At 39.7% G+C, this 24,432-nt stretch overlaps 2 protein-coding genes across 4 annotated transcripts in view; one reads left to right on the top strand and one right to left on the bottom strand.

Annotated features, from left to right (window-relative positions):
- The window catches only part of ap3b1a (adaptor related protein complex 3 subunit beta 1a), a 57,595-nt gene extending 47,797 nt beyond the window's left edge, over nt 1–9,798 (bottom strand). The window contains exons 1-3 of one of the 3 annotated variants that reach the window (XM_063478056.1): nt 9,508–9,798; nt 1,328–1,403; nt 1,146–1,220 (exon numbers count right to left, since the gene is read on the bottom strand). In XM_063478056.1, coding sequence (XP_063334126.1) covers nt 1,146–1,220; nt 1,328–1,403; nt 9,508–9,635 — 279 coding nt within the window. In that variant the 5' untranslated portion in view covers nt 9,636–9,798. Of the gene's footprint in view, nt 1–1,145; nt 1,221–1,327; nt 1,404–3,581; nt 4,221–9,507 lie in introns of those variants that run through there. The other 2 variants (XM_063478055.1, XM_063478058.1) reach the window with 2 other exon arrangements.
- A 729-nt stretch (nt 9,799–10,527) lies between these two features.
- Nucleotides 10,528–22,752, top strand: LOC134630622 (secretory carrier-associated membrane protein 1-like). The gene is made up of 9 exons (XM_063478059.1): nt 10,528–10,741; nt 14,174–14,251; nt 16,004–16,111; nt 16,783–16,894; nt 17,191–17,319; nt 18,682–18,841; nt 18,944–19,045; nt 19,800–19,917; nt 20,018–22,752. Exons 1-9 carry the CDS (start codon nt 10,685–10,687, stop codon nt 20,165–20,167), a joined length of 1,014 nt encoding a protein of 337 aa, XP_063334129.1. The 5' UTR covers nt 10,528–10,684; the 3' UTR covers nt 20,168–22,752.
- Nucleotides 22,753–24,432: the final 1,680 nt, after the last annotated feature.

Here is a 24,432-nt window from a genome sequence, read left to right on the forward strand (position 1 = left end):
AATTTCAGTGTAAAATTCAGTAAATAAAACAAAGAGCACCAACATTAAATCACGAAACGCTATCAATAAACTGCATGTTCTTGTGCAGTTACGCTCACGCTCTAATTGGTGGGGCTCATGGGCAGCTCGAGATGACACGAAGTAGAAGGGATGACGGCGGGAGCGAAATAAGAGGCCATTTTTAGCACGACATACTGTAGCTGAGAAGAACTGAGAAGAGAGAGAAAGCACAGACCAAGACCTCACACTACCTTAGCAGCTGGTGTGTATGAGGCAGGAGAGAGAAGATGTGACTCGGAGCTCTCTTCCCCCAATTACATCCACCCACCTGCTCCCATACCCCTGCCATGAGCTGGTTCGGCTGCATGCCTCGCACACAGCGCCTGGCCTGGCTGGACCCCCCTCCACACCCCACCGCCCCAGCTTACATGCTGCCTCTCATGCTACCTGATTATTCTGCTGCTGCTAATCAATATTCACAGGCTCTGGGCATGGGAGCGCCTCTTGAGCTGCTGCTTAATGTTCGGTCATTCACTGGAATAGGCGGTGGTTGAGTTTTTCCAAGGCTCGCAGGATTCAGTGGCATGTTGACGCAGGCTCACAGCAGCTTCACAGAATATTTATGGTGTTGCTGCTGCTGTACCAATTTATGGCTCAAAGTAGGGCTGAGAAATAATCTAATTTTAATTAGCTCTGCATAATAATGCTGCTGTTTTATCATACTTTGTAGTCCAAGACACAGAAGTCAGTGCAACTTTGTGAACTTGCTAGAAATGTAATACACCTAACAAAGAGGTGCATTTTCTTACAAGTGAAGAGATGTATTAGGTATTTATTTCCATAACACAGACTGTATTCTTACACCGAGTCTATTTAACAATATTATCTCAATCTGCTGCGACCATTTCCTGTTTCCTTGCTTTGCTTTCTGTAGAAACACTAACTTTAAATGTTCAAGCACATGCATGCGTCTAAAGCAAGAAAAAGATTCTCAGTGGATCTAACTATTGTTCTGTAAGTTCCCCCTTTGGGCGTCATGCTTTGGGAAGCCACGTGCTGCGTTGCGTGAGAATGAAATGAATCATAACAGTGAACTGCATTAAAATGAATAAAGTAGTGCGAGTTATTTCTCAATTGTGTCATACCTCAATATTTTTACTCGCAACATTCTTCACCACAGCAGGAAACAACTCAGAGGCACTTTTGCCCTTGGCAATGAGCTGGAGAAAAAAAGAAAGAAAGAAATAATAAAACAGTTTTATTACCAGCACAAAACAGCTCAGTTACTTAAAAGAAATGCTTTAGTGGATTCCCATGATGCACTCACCCCGACAATTCTCTTCATGGCCTCCAGTTTGAGCGACTCCTTGTTGCTCTCCAACATCTCTTTAAGGTCTTCATTCCTGAGGACAGAAGACATCCTGGGTGTTATTGTAGTCAGTGGTTAGTTGCTTTACTTATGCCCGAATTATGCTTCAGCGGGAAATCTAGGTTGCAACTTAAGCAGTAACCATCCGCCTAACAGTTTGTGCAACTCTAGAGAAACGTAACTACATGTTGGATCGACGCAGACTGCAATAAGTCAGATTGGAAGGTTACAGCCTAGGGTTAAGATCGTAAATGGTAAATGAACGGGTTCTTATATAGCACTTTTCTACTCTACCTGAGCACTCAAAGTGCTTTACAGATTCACTATTCAGACAACAGACAAGCACTTTGATTCTTCATGCTTTTATCCAACATTCACACACATTCAGACTGTGGATGAGACTGGAGCAGCCAGGGATTCAACCACCAACCCTCCAATAATGAGCTGCTCTACCTACTGAGCTAGAGGAGGAACACCCCCGGGGGTTTCGGGTTATAAGTTTTTAGATTTGAAGCGTAACTCATGCTTGTACATAACATGGGCACAAATACAAGAGCCATACATGGTCATGTAAATGGATGAGGTGTACGCTCACAATGCAGCAACAATGGTGTCCTAAACAACAACACAACAGCATCATAACAGTGATGCTACTCAGCAATCACATGACCACCACATTAATTCCTTGACTAATTCAAACAGGCAATGTTGCTCAAAAACAACCCACACAACAGGATGTTTGTTCCACAGAGATGCTATGCAGGATGGAAAGCAAGCTGCAGACAAAAATAAGGAGTGCAGATATGTTCTGTTTTATTTTAGGTATATAATAACCTGGTGCTTATCCAAAATGGTCAAAATTAATGACAAGATCAAATCTGCCAATATTTAGCAGCAGTGACTCAACAACATGGCGCTTGAGCTGCAATCCAGATGCATGACATTATTTATCACTGACACAGATGCATTGTGTTTATGAGCTTTGGGTCTGCCCATTGTGAGGAAGCTATGTCTTAAAAACCTTAAGTGAATTTAAAAAACACAAACCTCCAAATTGAATTTAGGCAAAAACCTATTACAATTTGGTGGTCTAAGGTCAAGGGTCAAGACTTTATCTAGAACTCAGGAATTTACATGCTAATTATTTCACACAAATGTCTCATAGGATAAAATGAATAAGCAATTATATTTTATATCCTAAAGCTCAAAAGGTCAAACTTTAGTTTCTTAATCTGTAAACAAAAAAAAATAGTTTTTGTAGGACAGCAACTAAATCTTTGAAACTTTTACAATATTTTATATAGAGCCTCAAAATGATTGAACTAAATTTGAAAAAAGCTCCATTGCATGTGAATATGCAATATCTGATTTTGTTTGGTATGACTTCAGTATCACTTCAGTCAGTTTACACCACTGAGAAGCAAACGTAACTAATGGAATTCCCAACAACCTTGACTTTACTTTATATCTTACTGTAATAGACAAATGGTGGCACTGTTAAATGATATAAAAACTGTCAATTTACGCTGTTAACGAGCATTTCGTTAAAAACACTGACATGTCAGATCTGCTACCATGATATGTGAACTTGTCCAGACATTTAGATCAAACTTTAAACTGTCTTTAACTACTCCCTTGTACAAAGTCCATGAGATGCTGAACTCGCCTGTGTAACACCAAGGCATCAAACTCACCAATGCCTAGCAGTCTAAAGGTGAGAATGTGCAACTTTGGGAAGGAAGAACTCCCTTTTAACAGAAAGAAACCTCTGACAGCACCAAGCTCAGGGAGGGGAAGCCATCGGCCTAGTTCAGAGGTGACGGGAAAGAAAACAGCATCTACACTTCTACAACTTTGGTCACAACTAGACCTGATCCTGTGACATTTTTTAGCATTCAGGAGTGAAAACAGCTTTACTTTTAATTCATTAAAGGTTTCAATACTTTATTTAAATCCACTTTAAACATTGCCAAGTTAAAAAGACTGCACTCAAGTCAATGACTGTTGTTGACTGTTGTTCATACTTTTTTCATATGATAATCTTAATTCTAAAGGAATAATTTGCAATATTAATCTGAAAATTCAGTTTCCATCCACAAATAGTCATCATTTTAAAAATTTGTTACCTCTATTAGTTACATCTAAAGATTTCAGTGTTATTTAAAGGAAAACGCATATATTTAGCTGTCAGATGTTACAAGAAAACAATAACCTGTGTTGTCTTATTACAGTACCCGGCTTTGTGTGAGTCCTTAGGGCTACTGTTGGTGTGTGTGAGTGACTGTTCTTCCTGACTGAGCTCAGGCTTCAGAGTAAGCTGTAAGTTCTCAGCAGACACCAACACTGTCCTCATGGCTCCTGCTGCCTCCGAGCGCAAAGAAGAGAAACCAGCGTCCATACTGCTGCAGTCCATTCAGTGGTGTCTGTGCGTGTGTGTGTTAGCTGTCTAAAGAACAGAGTCCACAAAACCACGGCTCACTGAATTTCCACGGACCAAAGAGAGCTGTGGTAATTACTTTCCTTCAGGGTGTACTCCCAAGTTCTCTTGGCTTTATTTACAGCTGTCTTCTTGTCCAGTTCATAACTGTCAAAGCTAGGAACTGTGGAAAAACAGCACAGGCTCCACTGCTTTGTCACTGTCATTCACCAGTACTCCCTTCCTCTTCTGTTGTGCAAAGGGGAAAAAAAAAAGTCACAAGATGCCCCATCAGCTCACTAATGGCAAGTCATCCTTATGCCTGAGGGTAATGACCGCTTACTTGGCTAATTAGCCATTACTATATTAAACTGTTACTCCTCTATTCTGAAAAATGCTGACTTTCATATGGAAAGCTGTCTCACCTGGCTCCTGGTTGTGTATGTGACTCTGCCTCTGTGTGACTATGGTCACTTCCCTCTAGAGGAAAAGGGAGGGCCTTATCTCTGGTGGGTAAACACTGAGCTACTTTTCATCACCACCACTGCACAATAATCTACTTTAAATTGGCACCACTAAGAGCACATGCGTCTGCCAAGTTTTACTGACAATGCCAACAGGACAGGCCGACATCAAAGATAACAGCACCAAGCTGAATGTCAGGAAATACTCCTGAAGATGTGAATGGTACAAAAGGGTTTTGAAGAGAGAGAAATGTGGACTTTATTCCGGAGTAGATGACTAACATGAGGGCCTGACTGAGTAATGACTTGATTTTGAAATGTTTTGTAAGTAACATTGCCGCAAATTGGGAAACGTTTTTGCTCCACACAGTATCACATTCATCACACGCGATATGACAGAGGATTATTTTGGCAGGTATATCCAAAGCTCCCTCCTCCAAAAGATTTTCTTGAGTAACATGATAGAAAGTAAAAAGGACAAGGACATAGCTACCATGTTGAGGTCCTGTTCTAAAGTCTCAAGGTGAGCATTTTCACTGTTGCCATCTTCTGTGTTTTGAAACAAGCCATGGATGAAGCTGATTGAAATCACACTCTCATTGGCTGGGGACTTCTGATTGACAGGTTGTTAGCCAGTGAGCATAATGTGGATAATTTCCACAGTCAACTTACTGCTGAATTTAGTAGAAACTACAATGAGTAACTGCGCCCATCAGACAAATGTTTACAAAGTCAACCTTCCTACACTTTTATGGGACCAGACATCTTTTTGCAAACACAGGTATCGCGACCACACGATGGTCACAAAAAGAATGCACAATTAAAGTGTGCGCTTGTGACACTTTAAGCTAAATTGATCCTTTACACCATCTATAGTAACAATTTAAAACCTGAAATATACTCTGTTGCAGAACACAGACAGCAGGAGACCTAACGGCCAAGAAGTTATTCCCTTTATAGTTCTTTGTAATCCGCCGCCTGGGCACATGCTTGGTTGGTGCATTGTAATATAAATTCTCTGCGGACGAAATTCACAACACAGGGACCCAAGTGGACATGAAAAATATAAAACAGCAATCACTACTTACCCGTCGGGTCACCGGATCTAATCCAGGCTTCAGTGAGCACTAACAGGAAGTACAATAGTACATATTTGCACATGAGCAGAACAAATCTGTGTTTGGTAGCGACAGCAATATCCAATTTTCTTTCCAAAAAAAAAAAACCAAAAAACATAGCATCCAATTTTTTTTCTGTTTACACTGAAAACCTAAACAACTCAAATAGGTTAAAAAAAGAAAAAGAAAAAGAGCTGCATCACGTGTGGCTGATTATTAGCTTTCAAATCTTTTTTCCCCATCACTGCTGAGATTGATTAGAATATAATACCCCCATGGCAGTCTCCTAATGAATATTTATCACAAACAGGCCACATGTGTATCCATCTCATTTAATGCCGTGTTGTAATATGTGAACGCAAACACATTTTATTATGTAGTCTCCTTTTTGCAGAAATCTGATCACAGACCTTATGATGTGTATGTAAAATAACTTGTATAAAATTAGAAAAAAAAAATGTTTTCATGGTGAAAACATTTCTTGGCACTCAATCATCATCAATTTAAACTAACACGGAAAAGAGTCTGAAGTGCCAGATCTAAAAAAAGATGGTTATTAAATGGGTGCCAAATTTTGCAGCATTTCCAGCATTTTTGAGCCATCATAACTTCGTAAGAACAGGAGCTCTTCCGGTGAAATTTTCAAACCTTTAAAGCACATTTAATCTGTCGTCAGCAGTTGTAACCAATTCAATTACACCACCACACCAGCAGTCCCAATCTAAAGGCAAAATCATGATTTTGTTTTGTTTTTGCTATGACCAAACTTTAGCATCAATATCATGTGACATAACATAGTTTAGGCCAAAGGGGCAAAATTTAAAAGCACTAAATTTCATTGCACCTCTATGTCCTTTAAGTGCCTGTAACTCGGAAAATATTCATAATATGACGGTACCGTTTTCTACTGTGTGCTGAAGTTACTGGGAAGAATAAACAGCTGACCCTGAGGAGATCAGACGTGAACTTTTTTCACATTTGGTTGTTTTACGTGGAATCACCCTGAAGTTAAATGTACGATCGATGCAAGGTTGTTAAAATATTTTGATCCACATTATCAATAGGTTGGGAAAAGCAAGACTAGTCTACAATACTGGAACAGCAGTAATAAAAGAAGAAGTGTAAAAAAATTATTTTGCAAGTGGGAATTATCAGCTGATTCAGGGATAAACTGGCAGCAGCAATACAAAAAAAGAGTAGCAATCCTAAATTTGCATGACTCCTAACTAATGCCAATAGTCTGGAAATACCAAATAACCATTTAACATGCACAACCAGCCTCAAATACAAAATTCAATCTTCCAGCACTTCCCACGCTTAGGGAAGTGAAAATAGTATAATTCCATTTAAATTAATCATTCCTTTTATTTTTTTGTGACTGCTTTCAACACAGAGAAATATAATAAGTCTATACAACCAAACCGCTCGGCCACAGTGAGACATCTTTTTGGTCACACATAATAAATTAGTCCTATGTTTCAATGATTTGTTGAACCCTAGCACAGAGCTCTCAAACAGAAAGAAGCGCCCTTTAAACACTAGAACATATTAGAGCAAAGTTGCATCTCTCATCATGTGCAACACACATTCAGCAATTTTAACTAAACTTCCAAATTTGATCTAATTTTAAAAGAACTGACTCTAAATATATCCTCAGCTATTAAAACATTAATGAACAAATATGCAATGTATTCTCCAAGCATGGACATGGTGAAGTTGACAAGCCTTGCGTGCAGCACGAATATGAGACACAGATATTTGCACTAGCACAAAATGCATTTTGGATTCACAGACTTGGTCATTGTGAATTGTGTCTGACAGACATACAAACAGAAGGATCATTCAAGCCCTTGCATATTCTTCTGGTCCTTCAGCTTGGCCCTGAGGTGGCCAAACACATGACCAAACCTCCCCCAACTGGGTAGATGATCATGTGAGACAGTGTTAAGGTTTATTTCAACTTAATAAGAAACATTTTGGGAAACCAAGATCTACATCAGTCATGAAAAGCAAAAGGAGCCATGAGGATGGTTCCAGCAGGAAAAGCTTAAAATCAAATCAGAAGCTGAACTGTGACCCAAAACCTTTATGAATGTATAAAACTTACTAACAGACTGAGGCCTGAATTATGCTTTAGTAGGAAATTTACTAAAGCATAGTAGATGCAGTGTATGGTTAAGAGGGGTTTCCGGTTACGCTGCAGGGACGTAGGCTTAATGCATAAGTCTAAATCAAGTTTGAGCTCCTCAGATTTTAAGTACTGCTGTCAAGTCTAGACCAGAGAATCTGGTCAAAAGATGATTAAACTGGTTATTGCTTACTGGTTAAACTGGTTATTGGCTGCCCTCTAGTGGTAGAATGCAGACATGGAACTTAAAATACATGAGCAACACAACAAACAACCCACTTTCAGTTTTATTACAACCTTATGAAGGCAACTTCATTTCTCCATTTGCTGGTCTTACAAAGAAATGTACTGACTGTCAAATTCTGGGTCCAGTATTTATTTCCTTTTTTTGGTGGTATATTATGTTTTGCTAGTTATTGCGCTTTTTTTCTGCCAAGAAAACAAAGAAATTCTCATGATAAAAATACATTTTGAAACTTTTCATTTTATCATCATTCCATATTTGATAATTTACTCTCAGCACAGGTATAAATGCTTGCAAATGTATGGGGCACTTATGTGGGCTACATCATAGGCTCTAGATAGATTTACAGCAGAAGTATAAACTAAGCGTTATGCAGCACAAAACTGATCCAACAGTTAAAGATCAACGATATAAGTAAAAGACCATCTTATTTGTTGACGAGTCAATAGGCCCAGTATAACTGACATTTGGAAAACATTGGTTTTTTTAAAAAAAAAAGAGTAGCTAATGCAGCAGTAAACTGAATTGTAGATCAAACATGGAAAGATTCTCATACACTACAGTTTTATAAAGGTTGAGACAGAAAGAGGTGAATAAAGTACAGACAAGAAATACAGCAAACTTATCTTTCCAAGGTTTCCTTTACTTGCTTAGAGCTGGATAAAAGCAGCTTTAATGAGAATTTAAAAATGAAGTTTTCGACATTTTCTTTAAGCCTTTTGACCACTGTGTAATAGGGTCAGCGCAATCCACCTGCAGGAACAGGACTACACGTGTGTCCCAGCGCTTGCTCATTTATAACCAGCAAATTCACAGCAGCTGTCATCTTGAAGTGCTTTAAACTGGTAAAAACCTTTGCTTTGGATTTGGAAGAGAACTCCAACGATCAGGTGTTCCACTATAACCACCCACTCGGCGACAGTGGGGAGGATTGCGTCCCTTTTAATAGTGAAGTGTGTAGCATCCGCTTAAAAACATGCAAGCACTTTCTGCTGTTTCACAATGAATAACGGTATCTGAAGATTCTGTGGATGAAACCACTGCAGTTGATATTTTATCAAGCTCTCCCTGTGCAGTGATTACAATGACTGGAGCCTTACTGAACTAACTAACCCAAACAATCACAAAGCCACACGCATTAAGCGGACAGAGATGAATACACAAGCGCCACCAAAATTCACAATCACAGTAAAATACAAAGTAATCAGGTGGAGATGATCGCAAAAATGACAAAACGTGACAAAAAGTGTACACTACAATATGAAAAACAACCACGAGATGGAGGGGGGGAAAAACAACAGCAAAAAACAGGCAATACAAGTACACCCTGAGCACACAGAGAGATGCAAAGCAAGTGGAAAAACCAACCAGAAAAAGGAAAACTCAGTGATCCCAAACACAAAACACGTCCAAGCCACGTCTTGCCATTTTATCGCTCAACTTTGCTTACTGCAGAAGAGACAGGGGGCTGCTTCTATGTCTGCACCCAGGAACCCATTCCCCTCCCTGGGAAAAGTGCCTGTATTAAAATAAACTACAACGGATCTGATTAAGTCCTAAAAAGTTATAACTCTGATAGTGGGCACTACCATTAGTTATAAACCGCTAACCGTCATTTGCCACCATTGCAGTGCCTGTGGATGCTACTGGCCTCTTTTCAAGACTACGACACTGGAAGTTAGCCATATGGAGTTCAACAAAAACAACCCAACTGTGCCATAAACCAACCACCGTGACGACAAGCGGAACACATGCGGAGCTAGCTTACTTTTTAAAGTCGGCGCTGAACAGTCCGAAGGCAGCTCCGGTGCTCGAGGAGGTCGGGGTGCTCTCTTGACCCGCTTCCACCGCAGCCTCCGCTCCTCCTTGGTCGTTGTATGAGGCTCCTGTCGACATGCTGAGCTTTAAGACAAACGGCCGACACAGAAAACTTACTCGCCTTTTCTTACGAGCTACGAAATGTTCATAAAGTTGGTGATAATGCTAACTTAAGGTTGACGCTAAAGTTTCGGCAAAAGCAAACTTCTTTAATGTATCACCCAACTTTTTACACGCAGTAGCGGAAGTGTGAGTTGGACAAGTGAGCGTCACATGACAGGGATTCAGAGGCAGAGAGCTCATAGATCTATCGCAACTAGAAGAGACCCTCAAATTGAGTCTTTTCTCCATTTCAAAGGTATTAAAAATGTAGTTCTCGCGTTTGTCACTTGTAGACTGGACTATACTATTGCGAATTCTTAAAAAGAAATCATTACAAAAGCCATATGCTGCGGAAGCCAATAATTGTAAGTTAAAAAGACGGCCAAAAAATAGATGTAGCCACAATGTTGAATAGCCAAAGCATCACCATAAAGTCCACAAGGTCAATGCAACATTTTTGTCAAGGCCAGGATATTTTCGGGAAAAGTGAGTTTTCCTGAAGTTTGTGCGATTGTTGTCATATTTGTAATAAAATATGACAAGCCTAAATGAGTGCGAGTATAAAAAAAAATAAATCAGATATTTTCCAAGTAATAATATTATTTTTAAAAATAACTTTGGGATAGTTTTAATTCTTTCGTTTTACTTAGATAAGTCGATGTACGACCTGACATTTAATCGGAGATAAAATGTCACAATTCTATGACAAAATGTAAAAATTAGTGCGAGTAAAGCGTTAAATTCTTTCTAAAAAAACATTATATTAAAAAAATAACTTTTTGAATTTATTTTCTTTTTTCTTTTTTGACGTTTCCCTACTTCCGCCTGACGTCTCGTTATGTCACGTGTGTTCCGCTGCTGGTGACCAATCCTCCACCTGGACAGTCAACATTTGACTTCAGCTGTTGTCTTTTCTATTACAATTTGTTCGAAACAGTTGGTCTTTTTTAACTGTCTGCGCCGACTTTGGTTACAAATATTAGCCTTAAGACACATTTAGCGGAATAAGTCGTCCTCTTTGGACAATGTCAGATTTCGACAGCAACCCTTTCGCGGACCCGGACTTCAGCAACCCGTTTCAGGTAACCTTAACAGGCTACGTTAGCCACTTTAACTTTAGCTGCTGTATCATTTTACATTAAGACTGCGTGGCTTTGCGTGGCTAGGAAAGCCTGGCATGGGGTTGGTTTGAATAAACCTGCTCTGATAAGACGACTTTAAATTAGCTGCTGCCAAAACCCTCCCGTTCTCCTGCTGCTCGGTTTCAGTTGAACTGTCACTTAATGTTGCCGCACTCTGACTGGCAGAAGTGACATAGCATTAAAAGATATGAGGCTAGGCTTCCAGGTGTTGGCTCTGATTCAAACTGAAGCAGGTTGGGTCGCTGGGTTCTGTTATAATTATCCCCCCCATCCCTTTAAATTTCCACCTGTTCGACATATTTCCCTTTAAATTTCCGACCTGGTTAAACAACTTATGCTCAGATGTTGCGTATGTTTTCTTTTATGTTTGACATTATGTTAGAGTGATTGACTTAATTTACCAACCTGGAGACGATAATGTTAAAACTGATCACCTGATCATGTAATGCTATGTAGGTACGTAAACGTAAAAACAGAGAATAAAAAGAGAGACAAACATCCTTTCCCTTGCCTTTATTGTACTGTTGTCTTTATTTAGGCTTCTGACTGAAGACGTCTTGTGTTTACGCTCACACAGTGTTGTGTCATAATGAAAGCATTCATGTGATCATGTGCTCCTTGGTATTTCCAGGCCTATCCTCCTCCGCTCATATCAGGTGTACTCAACAAAACAATCAAGTTTTGCTATTTTCTGACATTTCTAACATTAATGGATAATAAATAAATAAATTAAATAATCACGAGGTGCTTCCCTCAGTTTCATTGTGACCGCATTGATTGTTTGATTGGAGCATGCCAAGAATAAGCTAAAGAAGTGTTTGTTTGTTTGTTTGTTTGTTTGTTTGTTTGTTTGTTTGACATCAACCAGCCAAACTGGTTTTATTTCTTGAGCAGTTGATTGAGAATCTAAACATTTAATGCTGTTTTTAGTATTTTCTATGAAATGCTTAAAAGAGGAAAAAAATGGACTGTCATTTAGATCTCCAAAAGTTGATTCTGTTCATCTGGACATCATTTAGAGTTTCTTGAAATCAGCAGTAATGTCCATCAAAAGCTTAAAATCAATATTTTTTTTGTCATACACAACAAATAACATGAGTAAATCTTCATATTTGGGAACTAGAAGCCCTCAAATATCATTGCTCGTTCAAAGAACATTATAAATTATGCTCTTTAAATGAGGATAATTTACAAAATGCACATTATGGTGTATTCTGTTTGATGTTAAACTAGTGATTGAACCCACGTATTTGTAGTAATCCTGTAATTTATTTACAGTAAGCTTAATTTAAGCTCAGTCTAAGAGTCAATATTGTGCACATCCCCACACACACAAACACAAACATGTGTTATGTTGCTGGTAAGAAGCAGGAAGTAAAATAGCAGTAATTGATAGATGACAACACCTTGTTCTACTGTAAATGCAGTAAACACTTCCCTGCAAGTGTTACAACAAACATAACAACAAAAAGAGAAGCCAAAGCCACAGTTATCTAAGCTTTTTATACGGGTCATCTCATTTGTTGGTAGTTTGCTGTTAACTTCCTCTTAGTAGCCACCAGTACACTGCTGCTGATATTTAGCAGTATAAAACAGAACGGTATACAGCTGAACTAAATAGATCAGTCTTTTGTCATAAATAACAGATCTAATTTTCTGAGTCAGAATCAGACTAATCCAGAATTAGACCTGTGGTTCTTTAACCTCAGACAATGTACTTCTTAATTGTGATATATCTGTGGCTGCTCGGTTCTACACAGTACAAGGAAAGCATGTGTGGGTTTTTTTTGTTTGTTTTTTTTCGTTGTTTTTTTGTCAGAGAATACCACATTAAAAAAAAATCTATTTTAGTTGGTTTAATTCATTGCACAGACTTAAAAGAACCCAGCGTTGATGGGAAGCTGGTACAGGCTGACCACACAGACGCAGGGAGAGTGAATAATTAATTGGGTTCATTAACATACTAACACGAGTGCTGAAGCCCTGCTGTCCTCCCACTTCTCTGTCATGCGTTGGCTCTGGCTGCCTTGCCTCAGGATAATGGGAGCTTTTTCCCTTCTCTGAGCTATGTTCAATAGTTCATGAAATCATATGGTGACATGTGGTTCCAGGGTACTCATTGGCTCCTTTCCTACTAAGCTTCATCACTCGCAGTCATGCGTCAGATTGTTGAGGCGGTTTTGGCCTATTTCTCTGGATGTGGGCTCAGACATTAGGCTCTATGTTAGCGAATAAAAAAACTTTGTAAGGCAGCTAAGAGCTCACTTCGTAAGGTTTGTAGCTTAATCAAATGTGAAATGAGTAGAAACCACAGAGAGTTGAAGTCTTAGATATGGCGTCGTCAGGTGGTTGAACAGTGCACCTTTTTTGAATCCTGCACTTTAATCAAGATCATGGTGAACACACGTTTGCTGATTCTTCTTGTGTTTTTTGGGTGGGGGTGGGAGGGTTGTTGTTTTTTTTTTTGGTTTTTTTTGCTTTTTTAAAGGTTCTGGAGCAGGATCTCCAGAGCTGGAGGTTTCAAAATGAAGACTTTGGTGAATCTGCAGTATGTGTTTGTCCAGCCACGCACTAGTGCAGTGTTAAATTTTAAACACGACAGGCCCTGAAATATTTATGCTCCTGGTCTGGTGACAAGGTGTGTGTGTGTGTGTGTGTGTGTGTGTGTGGCGCGGCGCAGTAGAAATTTCGTAGAAATTTAAGAGTCAGGGAGACGGAGAGGACTGCACTGAGACGGGATAAGGACAGCACTTCGGACTATACAGATTAGATGTTAATCTTGAGCAACAATTTGAAATTCGTGCGTGACTGACGGCAGCTGATGGTGAGCTTATTATCAATAGAGATGTATCACAGTGTAGCTTAGCTGACACCGACAGGAAAAAGGAGTTTTGCATGCAAATGGAGGTAGAATATAAAGTAGTGGCTTGCTTTATTTTGAAAGTAGTTTTGATATGTCAGTCTGGCAAATTAGGACTGTAGTTAAAAGAAGCATGGAGTGCTTTAGCAGTTTAGGAGCACGAAGCATAACCAAAGTATGTCTTTTTATTTCGGTCTTTGGCTGCCAAAGCAGCTCAAGAAACTCGTGGTCTTGGCTATTTATAACGACGTCCCCGTTAAAATTATTGGAATCATCTTGTCTTTGCCAGTATTGAATTATAGGCCTGTTGCATTTTGAATACAGAGAGCTTTGGCCTGGATCTCAGCAGAATAATGGAGGGTTTTACTCTGTAGGGATTTGTACTGCTATCCCTGGTTGAAACACAAAGACAAGACAGATCAAACAAAATGTATTGCTTTATAGTATTACTCCATTACATTTATCTCATTTAAAGCATTCCCTTTGAATCCTTTTTTCTTCCTTTTTTTTAGGATCCATCAGTGACACAAGTGAGACAGACGTCTCCTCCAGGGTTAGAGGAGTACAATCCCTTTGCAGATGCCAAATCGGTGAGTGCTTGGATATTTCATTTAGTAGCAGTGAGGTTAAAGATCAGGTAAGTCCACCAGAATTACTCAGTAGGTATTTTAGTCTAAAGTTTTACTTATTTTCCCAGCTTTGTTATACATCATGTGAAAATCACATTCCTTAAAAATTATATTTAAAAGACTAATAAATCCCACATTTGTCCGCCAAGGCAGACAAGTGTGACAACAAAGAGCTGTGATTTATCTGTAAAATGCCACACTCTTCAGTCAGAGAAGAGCAGCTGATGATTATTCAGTCTCAGTTTATGGTTTAGTTTTGGGGTTGTTTTTTTTTTTTTTTTAATAAAATATTTCATCATTTTAATGGATGCCAAGCTAATAATGGAATATACAATTACAGTTTTGTATAGTTCAGACATGTATTCTATGCACTTAGCTATGTTATTGGTCGTGGGTACAGACCAGGCAAACCGGACCTCTCTTTGTTGCTGATGTCACTGCCCTGTTGTTTCAGCTAGACATGGCCAGAACACCTTATCTAAATGCTGTGAAATATCCATCCCAGCATTGGTTTGACTCTGAGCCTCTTCCAAATGACTAATCTCACCCTGTCTCTAGAGATGAGTCCAGAAATCCTTCGTAAGAAGTTTTTTTTCTCTCTCTTGTCTGTAGCTGTAATCTTGTTATGAGTCGCTGCCCACATTCTGTATATATAGGCAACTGCTAGAAAATAAAGTGATCACATGGTTCACATGCTGAGCTCCTAAAGCCACCAAGACGTGTCCTGAAAGCTTCCACTCTAAGAATTGCCACCTTATTGAGGTGGAGGGTTTTGACTTGCCCCTGGTAGTGTCTCCAGTAGCAAAGTATTCAAAAGATGGCGATGGGTAAGAAAGTTGGGACCTCTGTTATCCTCCCCTGGAGAGGAATACTAGGAATCCTTCAGACCTTGGGTTAGGGTCCATTGGCAAGACCCTGATTATTAAGCCTTTACCCGTGCAGCCCAACAGGCTCAGCCATTCTTCGATAGCTTCACTGCCTACAGGAGGAGCCACCGTTGTTTTGTGCTTTCTAACTGCACATATCTTAGCGCATACACACATGCAGTTACATAAGACTAAATCCTAACATTGAGCAGTGGTTCCCACCTTGGAATTCAAGATCCCTTTCAGCAGTCGCAAGATATGTGACTGTGTCAGTGTCATCATTTTTAGCCATCTAAATGTTATTTGAATGAATCCATCTGAAAAGCAACTTTATCAGTGACAAAGGGCTGTAAGAAGACTGTTTCAATAAAAAGTTTGGAAGCCAAGAGACTGAAGTATTGTGGTCAGTTTAGCTTTTTGAAGCTTTGAGAAGAAATGGCCTTGAAAAGATGTTGTTATAGGGCTGCAAAAGGTTGGGCACTAGATCTTTGAGCATGGATATTGTATCACTGCTTAGCTTGGCTCAAACATTTTTGTTTCTCTTAAGAGCTTACACAGGCTTCTCTCTCTACAGTACAACCTCATCAATTTCACAAATTTGTATTGTACTTTTTTTTTTTCATACATGTGCTCTTCACCGTTTGTTGCTTTCATTTTTTTGTTTGTTTTTTACTGTGCATCTTTATTAATGCTCTAATAAAATATGAGATTTAGTTGTACCATATTTGACATTTTTTTTGGCTTGTGTTTTGAGTATTGCAATACAAACCTCTGATTAACTGTGAGGTCACATCATTAGCAGTTATAGGGATTATGTAGTTTTGCTCTAACCATGTGTACTTTGTAGACACCTGCAAGTACGGCCCCCAAGACTACGGGCCCTGCTGTCAGCACTCAGCCAGCCATCATGAAACCCACAGAGGAGCCCCCAGCCTACTCACAAGCTCAACCACAGGTATATGTGTTGATGGTATACAGCCAAATAACAGCAGTTATTTCAGTAGATTTATTATATAGCTGTGTATTCTGACATCTAGATCAGATGTAGAACTTTTGGCTATGCTTACAGCTGCTGCTGTAGTTTCTGACACTTTCTTTTCAGATTATACAAAGGCATTCTTATTTTTACACAAAGAAATGCTGATTGAGTTACCAAAACTATTGGAACTGAGATGAGAGCGTTACGTGTCACCATGCGTAAGCAGACTGTGCTGCATCTATTGTTTTAGTCCAGCAACACCAGCAGAGACTGAGAGAAAATGTATTAACACCACGGCTGATTTCACACTGAGTTTGTGGACAGAAAAGTGGCTCTGCGGGAGACCGCCTCTATCTGTGACTGGCCGTTGTAGCAGAAGTAGACACAGAGTCAGAGGGAAATCATGGTTGGTGGAGGAAATAACTTGAGATTGAGCATCTCGTTTGTGAAGCAGACTCTGGGGAATGTGTTGTTATGATGTCTGTTCTCCTGCTGGTGCTGTCTCTGCAGAGAATTGGATTTATTCCAAAAGTAGAAACAGAACATTTCTAGTGAGCAGGGAGGGGGAAAGTAATTGGCCAAAAAGTCTGTGTACTTTTTCCAATGTGTTGACATTTCTTTGTGTGCGTGTTTGTGTGTGTTTGCAGGAGCAGTCGCAGGCAGCTGCTGAGCTGCTAAGGAGACAGGAAGAGCTGGAAAAGAAGGCTGCAGAGCTGGACCGCCGGGAGCGAGAGATGCAGTCAGTCAACGTATCTGGGGGTTAGTATGTCATCACAACACAGCCACAGATCAGTGCTGTCATAGCAAAGCATTACAGATAATGATGACGCTTGTAAATGTACAGAATGGCTCATTATATGCCAAGCAGTGACTACACGTTAATTTAAATGTTACTTATCATGCACACAAAAAATAAGCGGGAATCAGTATTTGCACACAGTAACTGCTAACTGTCATCTGACAGAAGAGCAGCACGTAAAACCTGAGCAACACTTTCTAAAAGATGTTGAAGTAACTCACAAGCTTGACTTTGATGTTTTTTTCTGCTATTGTAGGCAGGAAAAACAACTGGCCTCCTCTCCCGGAGAGGTTTCCTGTGGCTCCGTGTTTCTACCACGATATTACTGTAGACATTCCCGTAGAGTTTCAGAAGACAGTCAAAATCATGTACTACCTGTGGATGTGTAAGTAAACTTTTTCTTTATGTTGACCCCTTCAGTTTAAGGTGTCTGGCTTAAAATTGACAGAAGAAATTTGCTGTCTTGTACCAAGTCTGGAGTTTTTCATCCTCTGGATTTCAGAGCTAGGCTATAAGTAGTGCATCACCTGTGGCCTACTTGTACTTACGGGGACGGCCACTGCAGCTCAGATTACTCGTGCTCTTTAGTTCCTTTTTGTTTTTTTGTGCAAAATGACAAGAGAGGGTGTGTATATCCATTTACAACTAAAGAAAGGAGTCGAAATGACTCATAGATGTATGTAAAATTTCATAGTAACTGAGATTTATAAAAGTGCAGCCTGCTAATGTACGAATCTGACAAAAAGATTGCATCTGCATTTTTATTCCTGCTTGCATACATAGTTTTATGCATGTTCCCCACAGACTGTATCTAAAAGATGGACTTAGCCACTGTGAGATCACCCATTGATTCTGCACTTGCCAATGAAGTGGCCATGTTTGCATTAAACATTTGTGCTAAATTATCAGCTAATACTAGCAAGCTTTTTTAGTAAATTGCATTCTAAACTATGTTCATACATGCAAACACGTAGAACCACATCTGCTGAAATAATGAAATTGTTAATGAGCTGATAATCTGGTGTTTCAGATGACTCCTTTAAAGCAGTCCTGAGTAGTTTAATCCACCAACTCCCCGAGTCAAAACCTCACAGCTCCTGATGGTGGAAAAATACTGTCTGTTGGTGTATGTGGGGGGTGGAATCAAGACTTCAAGTAGAATTCAGTAGCCGCATGACAAATGCACGTGCCGCATTCTTGCGACCTGATGAAGCAGCTTGGTCATATGATTTGCTATAAGGCTGGTTTACAGAATTCAGTCGTTTTTACTAATAAGTACAAAGACTTTGATTTTTAAATCAACAGGCTGTATCTTTTTCAAGCTCAGGTGAAGGGTCTCGGTACCACTGGTATGTCAGCTAGCGGGCTATTGTCATGTTTCACACTGTGCTGTAAAATCCCTGCAGTCAAACTGACTCAGTGAATGTGTAATACCTTTAACTTTGCAGACACTGTTAGGCCCTCGAGAGCAAATGGTAATGAATTATTAACTGTGTGTGTGCGTATGTTGTTTCCAGTCCTGCACTGTGTTACATGTTTAAATATTAAGTTTCAGTGTTTCCTCCTCTTCCATCCAAGGCTTGATTTGGTAGGACTTGACTTGATTGGACACTTCTCCTTCAGCCTATTTTCCATGTTTTGGCATGTACGCTTAAACAACAGGGCTGGCACACTGTCACACTTAAGCCGAAGTCTCCCTCCACATATTTACTGTATTTTTTTTTTCCTCTCTCTCTTGACCTTTCAGTGCACACTGGGACTCTGCTTGCAAACCTGATCGCCTGCCTCTCCTGGTTTGCCGTGGATGGAAACCGAGGTGTGGACTTTGGCTTGTCGATCCTCTGGCTTCTGCTTTTCACACCGTGTTCTTTTGTCTGTTGGTACAGACCGCTTTATGCTGCATTCAGGTAAACAACATGATCCAAAATTGTGTTCACAAGTACAACAATCACGATGACCCTCCTGTGCCCACTGTGCTCTTCATATCCTCCACTTTCATCTTTCTACAGGAGCGACAGCTCATTCAGGTTCTTTATTTTCTTCTTCATTTACGTCTGTCAGATTGGCATCTATGTCATCCAGTCTATTGGCATCGCTGGCTGGGGAGCCAGGTAAGATAACACGACTTAAAATACATTTCCATAGCACTGTATTTTTATGAAATTTTTAGGTAAGACAGATGTTACAAAGACACATCTGGGGTTACTTAGTGAGGTGGTTGGCTTTGCATTTAGTCTAGATTTTGGTCTTAGTATTATACTGAGAAAAAAATCTGTACTCTATATCGTAGATCTCATGAACTGATCAGTTAATGCGATGATTAAGACCAAGTCTGAAATATTTCTATATTTGTGTTAATTAGATATTGACTTCTTGTCATTTTTTTAAAAATAAAGTGAACAGATCTTTTTTTTTTTTTTTTTCTAGCAGTGCAGTTTTTGTTTTGCTTTTAGGAGGAAAGCAGGAGGAAATACTGCATTAGTTAAGAACCATTTTAATTTTTTTTTTATTAGAATACACATTTAGTCTAGTGAGTATTTACAGTGAACAGCTACAGCATGCCACATGGATAATACTGTCTAGGTCCCTGTTGTGCCACTGTAAGTGTCTATGGTGCACATCCTTTAGGTCTAGGTAGTGTGGAGGCCGGGTCTTTGCTTTACCCCCTGTAGTTTGAGTGCTCCTGGTGTGTGACTTCACCCAAGTAAACTACAGCAGTCATGTTCATTTCATGTCACTGTTCAGTGCGACTTTATGGATCAGTCATTCATTTTAAACAAGTAGTTCTCTCAGAGGATTGAGATGGTAGTGAGACTGGTTAGTTGTCACGATGTTGTTGTGTGTTAATGATTTTCTTATCCGTAGCGGGTGGATCTCAGCTTTGACTGGCCTGAATAAAAGCATCCCAGTGGGTATTATAATGATCCTCGTTGCTGCTCTCTTTACCACTCTGGCTGTCCTGTCTCTCATCATGTTCAAAAAGGTAAATGCACAGTCAGCCTATAAGATATCTGAGTGATGTCTGTTACAGACTCTTCAGGCCCTAATTTTGCCCTCTTGTCCCCCTTTCCTTCTCCCCTCAGGTCCATGGGATGTACCGTACCACCGGTGCCAGCTTTGAGAAGGCACAGCAGGAATTTGCCACGGGCGTCATGTCTAACAAAACGGTACAAACAGCCGCTGCTAATGCTGCTTCCAGGGCTGCACAAGGAGCCTTCAAGGAGCAAGTCTGAAGCAGAGAGCTCGCTCATCTGACCCTCCTCTGTATCCAGCTTCCACTTATAACTGCCTTGTTTGAACAAGTTACAGCCCCCCTCCCAATCTTTCTGACACTACTGAAGGGGTTTTTGTGGGGGCGCTACAGCTGAACATCCACTCATCTACAATCTGTAGCCTCTCAACCTTCAAACAGGCTCTCTTGTCCCAGTCTACCTGCTCCTGCAACATCGTGCACTCTAGGAGTCCTTTAACCAGAGTGCTCAACTTTATTGTCTCTGTGTGGATTTCTGGGTTTGTGTGGATGTATGGCCAATTAAATGAAGGTTTGTGTGCCTTTTTTAAATGTTGTTGCTGTCCTCGAGGCCTGCTTGTCTTCAGGCAGATTCTAATGTAGCTGAACCGACTGTCTGAAGTTGCCTGGGCATTTCTCACCATGAACAGATGCTTGCTTTCTGTGTGTTTATCAACCTAATCACCACTTTCTCTTTCTGAATTTATTTATTTATCCGGCAAAAAGAAGTTATCTTTGAGTTAAAGCAGCATTATTTGATCTGTTTCGGTGCTTTCTTCTTTCATGAGTGCATGGTTTAACACTGCTGACCCCCAATGGAGTAACTTTATACTGCTGAAGATGAATGCTGTGCATTCCACTCCGCTGCTTTGCTTTCTACTCTCTTCACTCGACTTAGAATTGGGTATGTAAAAAGTTTGTAGCCTGAAATTCCTTAAAGTGATATCTCATCTGAAATCTTACCTACCCAAGTATCAACACTTACCGGTGGAGACTGTAGAATAACAGAAGGAAGATATTTCTGTCATTAATGAAATATTACAATTAGAATGAAGCAAGAAATAAAAAAAAAAAAAAATTAACCCTTCAATTTTAGGCAAACGGCAACTTCCGGGGCCGAAACACACCGAAGTGCCAAAAACGCTCCAAACACGAGTCAGCCCCCATAGATTCCCAATGTAAAATCTCCAAGTGTAGCCATTAGATTAACGTGTTTGTAGCTTTAAACAAGAAATGGGTTGAGCCTCGACAACTTTACTTGCTTGCTAACATCAGCCACTCCACCCTTTCATCCAAATATGGTCACTTCTGGCTCCAAATCCAGCTTTGGCGCTGTGGAAGTGCTAACAATCAAGTTTCAAAACTCAGAGTTCACAAAGCAGTGGGCAACATCACAGTGGCTACGCCATCGTTTATAGTCTGCGTTGTTAGTACAGGGATGGACAGAAGTCGATTGTGCTCACAGATTGATGGCACTGTTTTGCCATCTAAGCAGACAACAGTTGTCATTCTGCAAAAGCTACAATCCACAAGCAGTGCCTGATATTAGAGTATCACTTTAAAGGTAATTGTCAAGTATTTATTTGACTGAAATCTTCTGCTTCTATTGATCTGCATATCTCAGCAAGTCGCATTTTAAATCTGGACTTGGGGTTCTTTCTCTGACGTTGGCAGTCGGTACAGATGCTTCTAACAGTGCCCTCAGGCCTTCCTGCTCAGTAGTCTAGATGCTTAACTTGCTTTTTTTATTGCATTAGCTGAGTCAGCTTGATTTTCACCTGAAGCCTACCATTTTGTGTCCTTTCCTAACGAGAGCCACTACTCCATACATACAGCTGCACGATTTATCAGCAAGGAAAGTGTAACTCGTCTCTAGCTTCCCTTCAGTGCTGGAGATTTACCTCAGCTTTACTCAGGATGCTCTCCACTTGCATGACGAGGTTAAATATTATACAAGATTGTATAAAATTTGACAGGCCTCTGGTTTTAAGTATGTCTTGTAAATCAGTATCAGTATGTTGTAATCACAATAAAAATGACTTAAATTTGACAAAAGGGGCCAGTACGTTGATGTTGTGTTGTGACACTTGCGTATTCTTAATTTTATGGAAGTCCAGCAAAACTACAACCACATCTGTTCTTTTACTCTCATTTTTGCGATCAGATTTAACAATACAATTCCACCTGCTAAAATGTCTTTGAATCTGTCTTTCTATGTGTTATTCAAACTGCAAAGCACTTTCCTTGATTTTGCAGTGTGTGTGTGTGTGTGTGTGTGTGTGTGTGTGTGTGTGTGTGTGTGTGTGTGTGTGTGTAGATGGAGGGATTTGGGCCTTTAAATTTTAATGTGTGTGCAGGACAGTCTGGCTGTGGGTTCCTTCTTGCCTTTTCTGTATTTCTTTAAGTTTTTTTTCTCCCTACACACTGGCTTAATTTGGGCCAGTACAGTTAAGAAGCATCAGGCTGATTTACACTTCCAGTTTTTGCTGTTAGTTTTAATATAAACATGAAGCTGCAATGCAATGTGAACTGTGCGTTGTACTGTAGACCGACTGTGGCTTCAAGCTGTGCTTTAGAGTCATGAATTGTGGTAGAGAAACAATGAAAATTAAAATGCTGATCCGCATCTCTTAAATTTTATATATATTAATATATATCGATGTTTTTGAGATGAAATCTGAAGGGATGTGTGTATGTTTTGTACGGTTTACAAATGGTAGACTATCTGCTCTAAATGTTTGTGCAATTTTAAGGTTTCACCTACAATCGCATGACCAGTAGTTTGAGTTTTGTATATTTATTGTATTAACACTGAATAAAATTCTTCTTCTATATGTGTTTCATGGCTTCTCTTTGTATGAAATTATGCTCATATTTGCATTGTAGAGAAAAACGTTAAAAGGTACCCATTATACTTCTGTGTCACACACAGGCATATAGATGAAAATTTAAGTATTTCCATGCTGTTAAACAGAGCAAGGAATTCTTTTCTTTTTTTTTTAAACAGTCTTTCCAAACATCCTAAATTTATTTTGGATTTTTTTATTGCCTTCTTATATTGTCTTGTCAATCCCAGTCCATTCTTTGGTAATTCTCTCAAGCTTCTCCAGATTTAATGGTCTTCTGGAGGTAGTTCCTCACAAGGACCAACGTATGTTTTGGGTCGTTATTGTGTTGGAAGACACAGCAATGGCCCAGATCAAGTTTTGATGCAGATCGGTTTTCTTTCAGAATCTTCACATGCCTTTGTTTCTTCATGAGTCCTTCCTGACAGCATGACACTCTCACCCCTGTGATGATGGTATCTTTGGGTTCTACACCTCTCCATTGTTTCTTCTTCAGAAGTGGAGTGTTTCTTGGTCTGTAAGCTCACAGTTCATTACTGTGCAGGGTTTAAGTGACTATCTTTTTTGAGGCTGTAATTCCCAACTTGGCTAAGTCATTCGCTCGTGTCTTAGCAGTTGTTCTGGGGTCTTTAGACTCATCTCTCATGAGTTTTCTTTCCCAAGTCTTTCAAATCTTTGGCTTCCTACTTCTGCGAGACTTGTTCTGTGCTGTGCGACTCTTTCTTGATTCTTGATGATACTTCTCTCTTCAGTTCTTGACACTTTGAAATGCTGTGATAACAAAGCTTTTGTTACTGAGAGGGAACCAAAGAGAAGAGAATGATGCCATAAAAGGAGAGGAGGTATGGTGACCAGGTGGTGGGTTATTTGTTTTCCTGAGTGGGACTTTTAGTGAATGGTTTATCCTACAGGTTAACATTTCACCACCTTGCTGCTTATGGTGAACCACAGGTACACAGATTGTGGATTATAAATAAAGCCTTCCAAAAATTCAATATTTTTTCCTGTTTTTGTCAGCTGTTTGAAAAAACAAAAAATCTGTCTCACAAAGAGACAAGTGATGGATTCATCCCCACTGAAATCCACTCCAGCTAACAACAGCTTTAAATGTTTTTTGGATAAAAAAAACAACACTGCATTAAAGTTGCACAAAAGCCCGGTATAAGTTTAGATATTTTTAACCCTCAGTCAAGCAAAACTATTCAGCAGAGTCCAAGAATAGGACTTGAAGCTGGAAAAAAGCAGGGAAAAAATGAGCTTGCACTATCTGCCGAAAACCAGATGAGGTCAGTATTTATCAAAGGATGTAAAGATCAGAGTCACCTCACAGTAAATATGGCTAGAGTGACTTCCAGCCAACAGCATCAGATTTTGTTTTACAAGAAGATTAATCTGAGTTCATTTAAGAGGTTCAAACTGTAGGTAGGCAGAAGAAAGGGGCCACATCTGAGAAAGACTTTAAGATTATCAATAAAATAACAACACTCAGTGTAGTACTAAATATGAAGAGGCTAAAGGAACAATGTTTCACTTTGTTTAACAATTTAGGATTAATAAAACATTTCAGACAGAGATCAGAGTTTCAACTTTTTAAATGCTGAAAATCTAATAACATGTTTTGTGAAAATAAAAAGGAAACTCG

Source organism: Pelmatolapia mariae, linkage group LG7, assembly GCF_036321145.2.
Source record: "Pelmatolapia mariae isolate MD_Pm_ZW linkage group LG7, Pm_UMD_F_2, whole genome shotgun sequence".
NCBI lineage: Eukaryota > Metazoa > Chordata > Actinopteri > Cichliformes > Cichlidae > Pelmatolapia > Pelmatolapia mariae.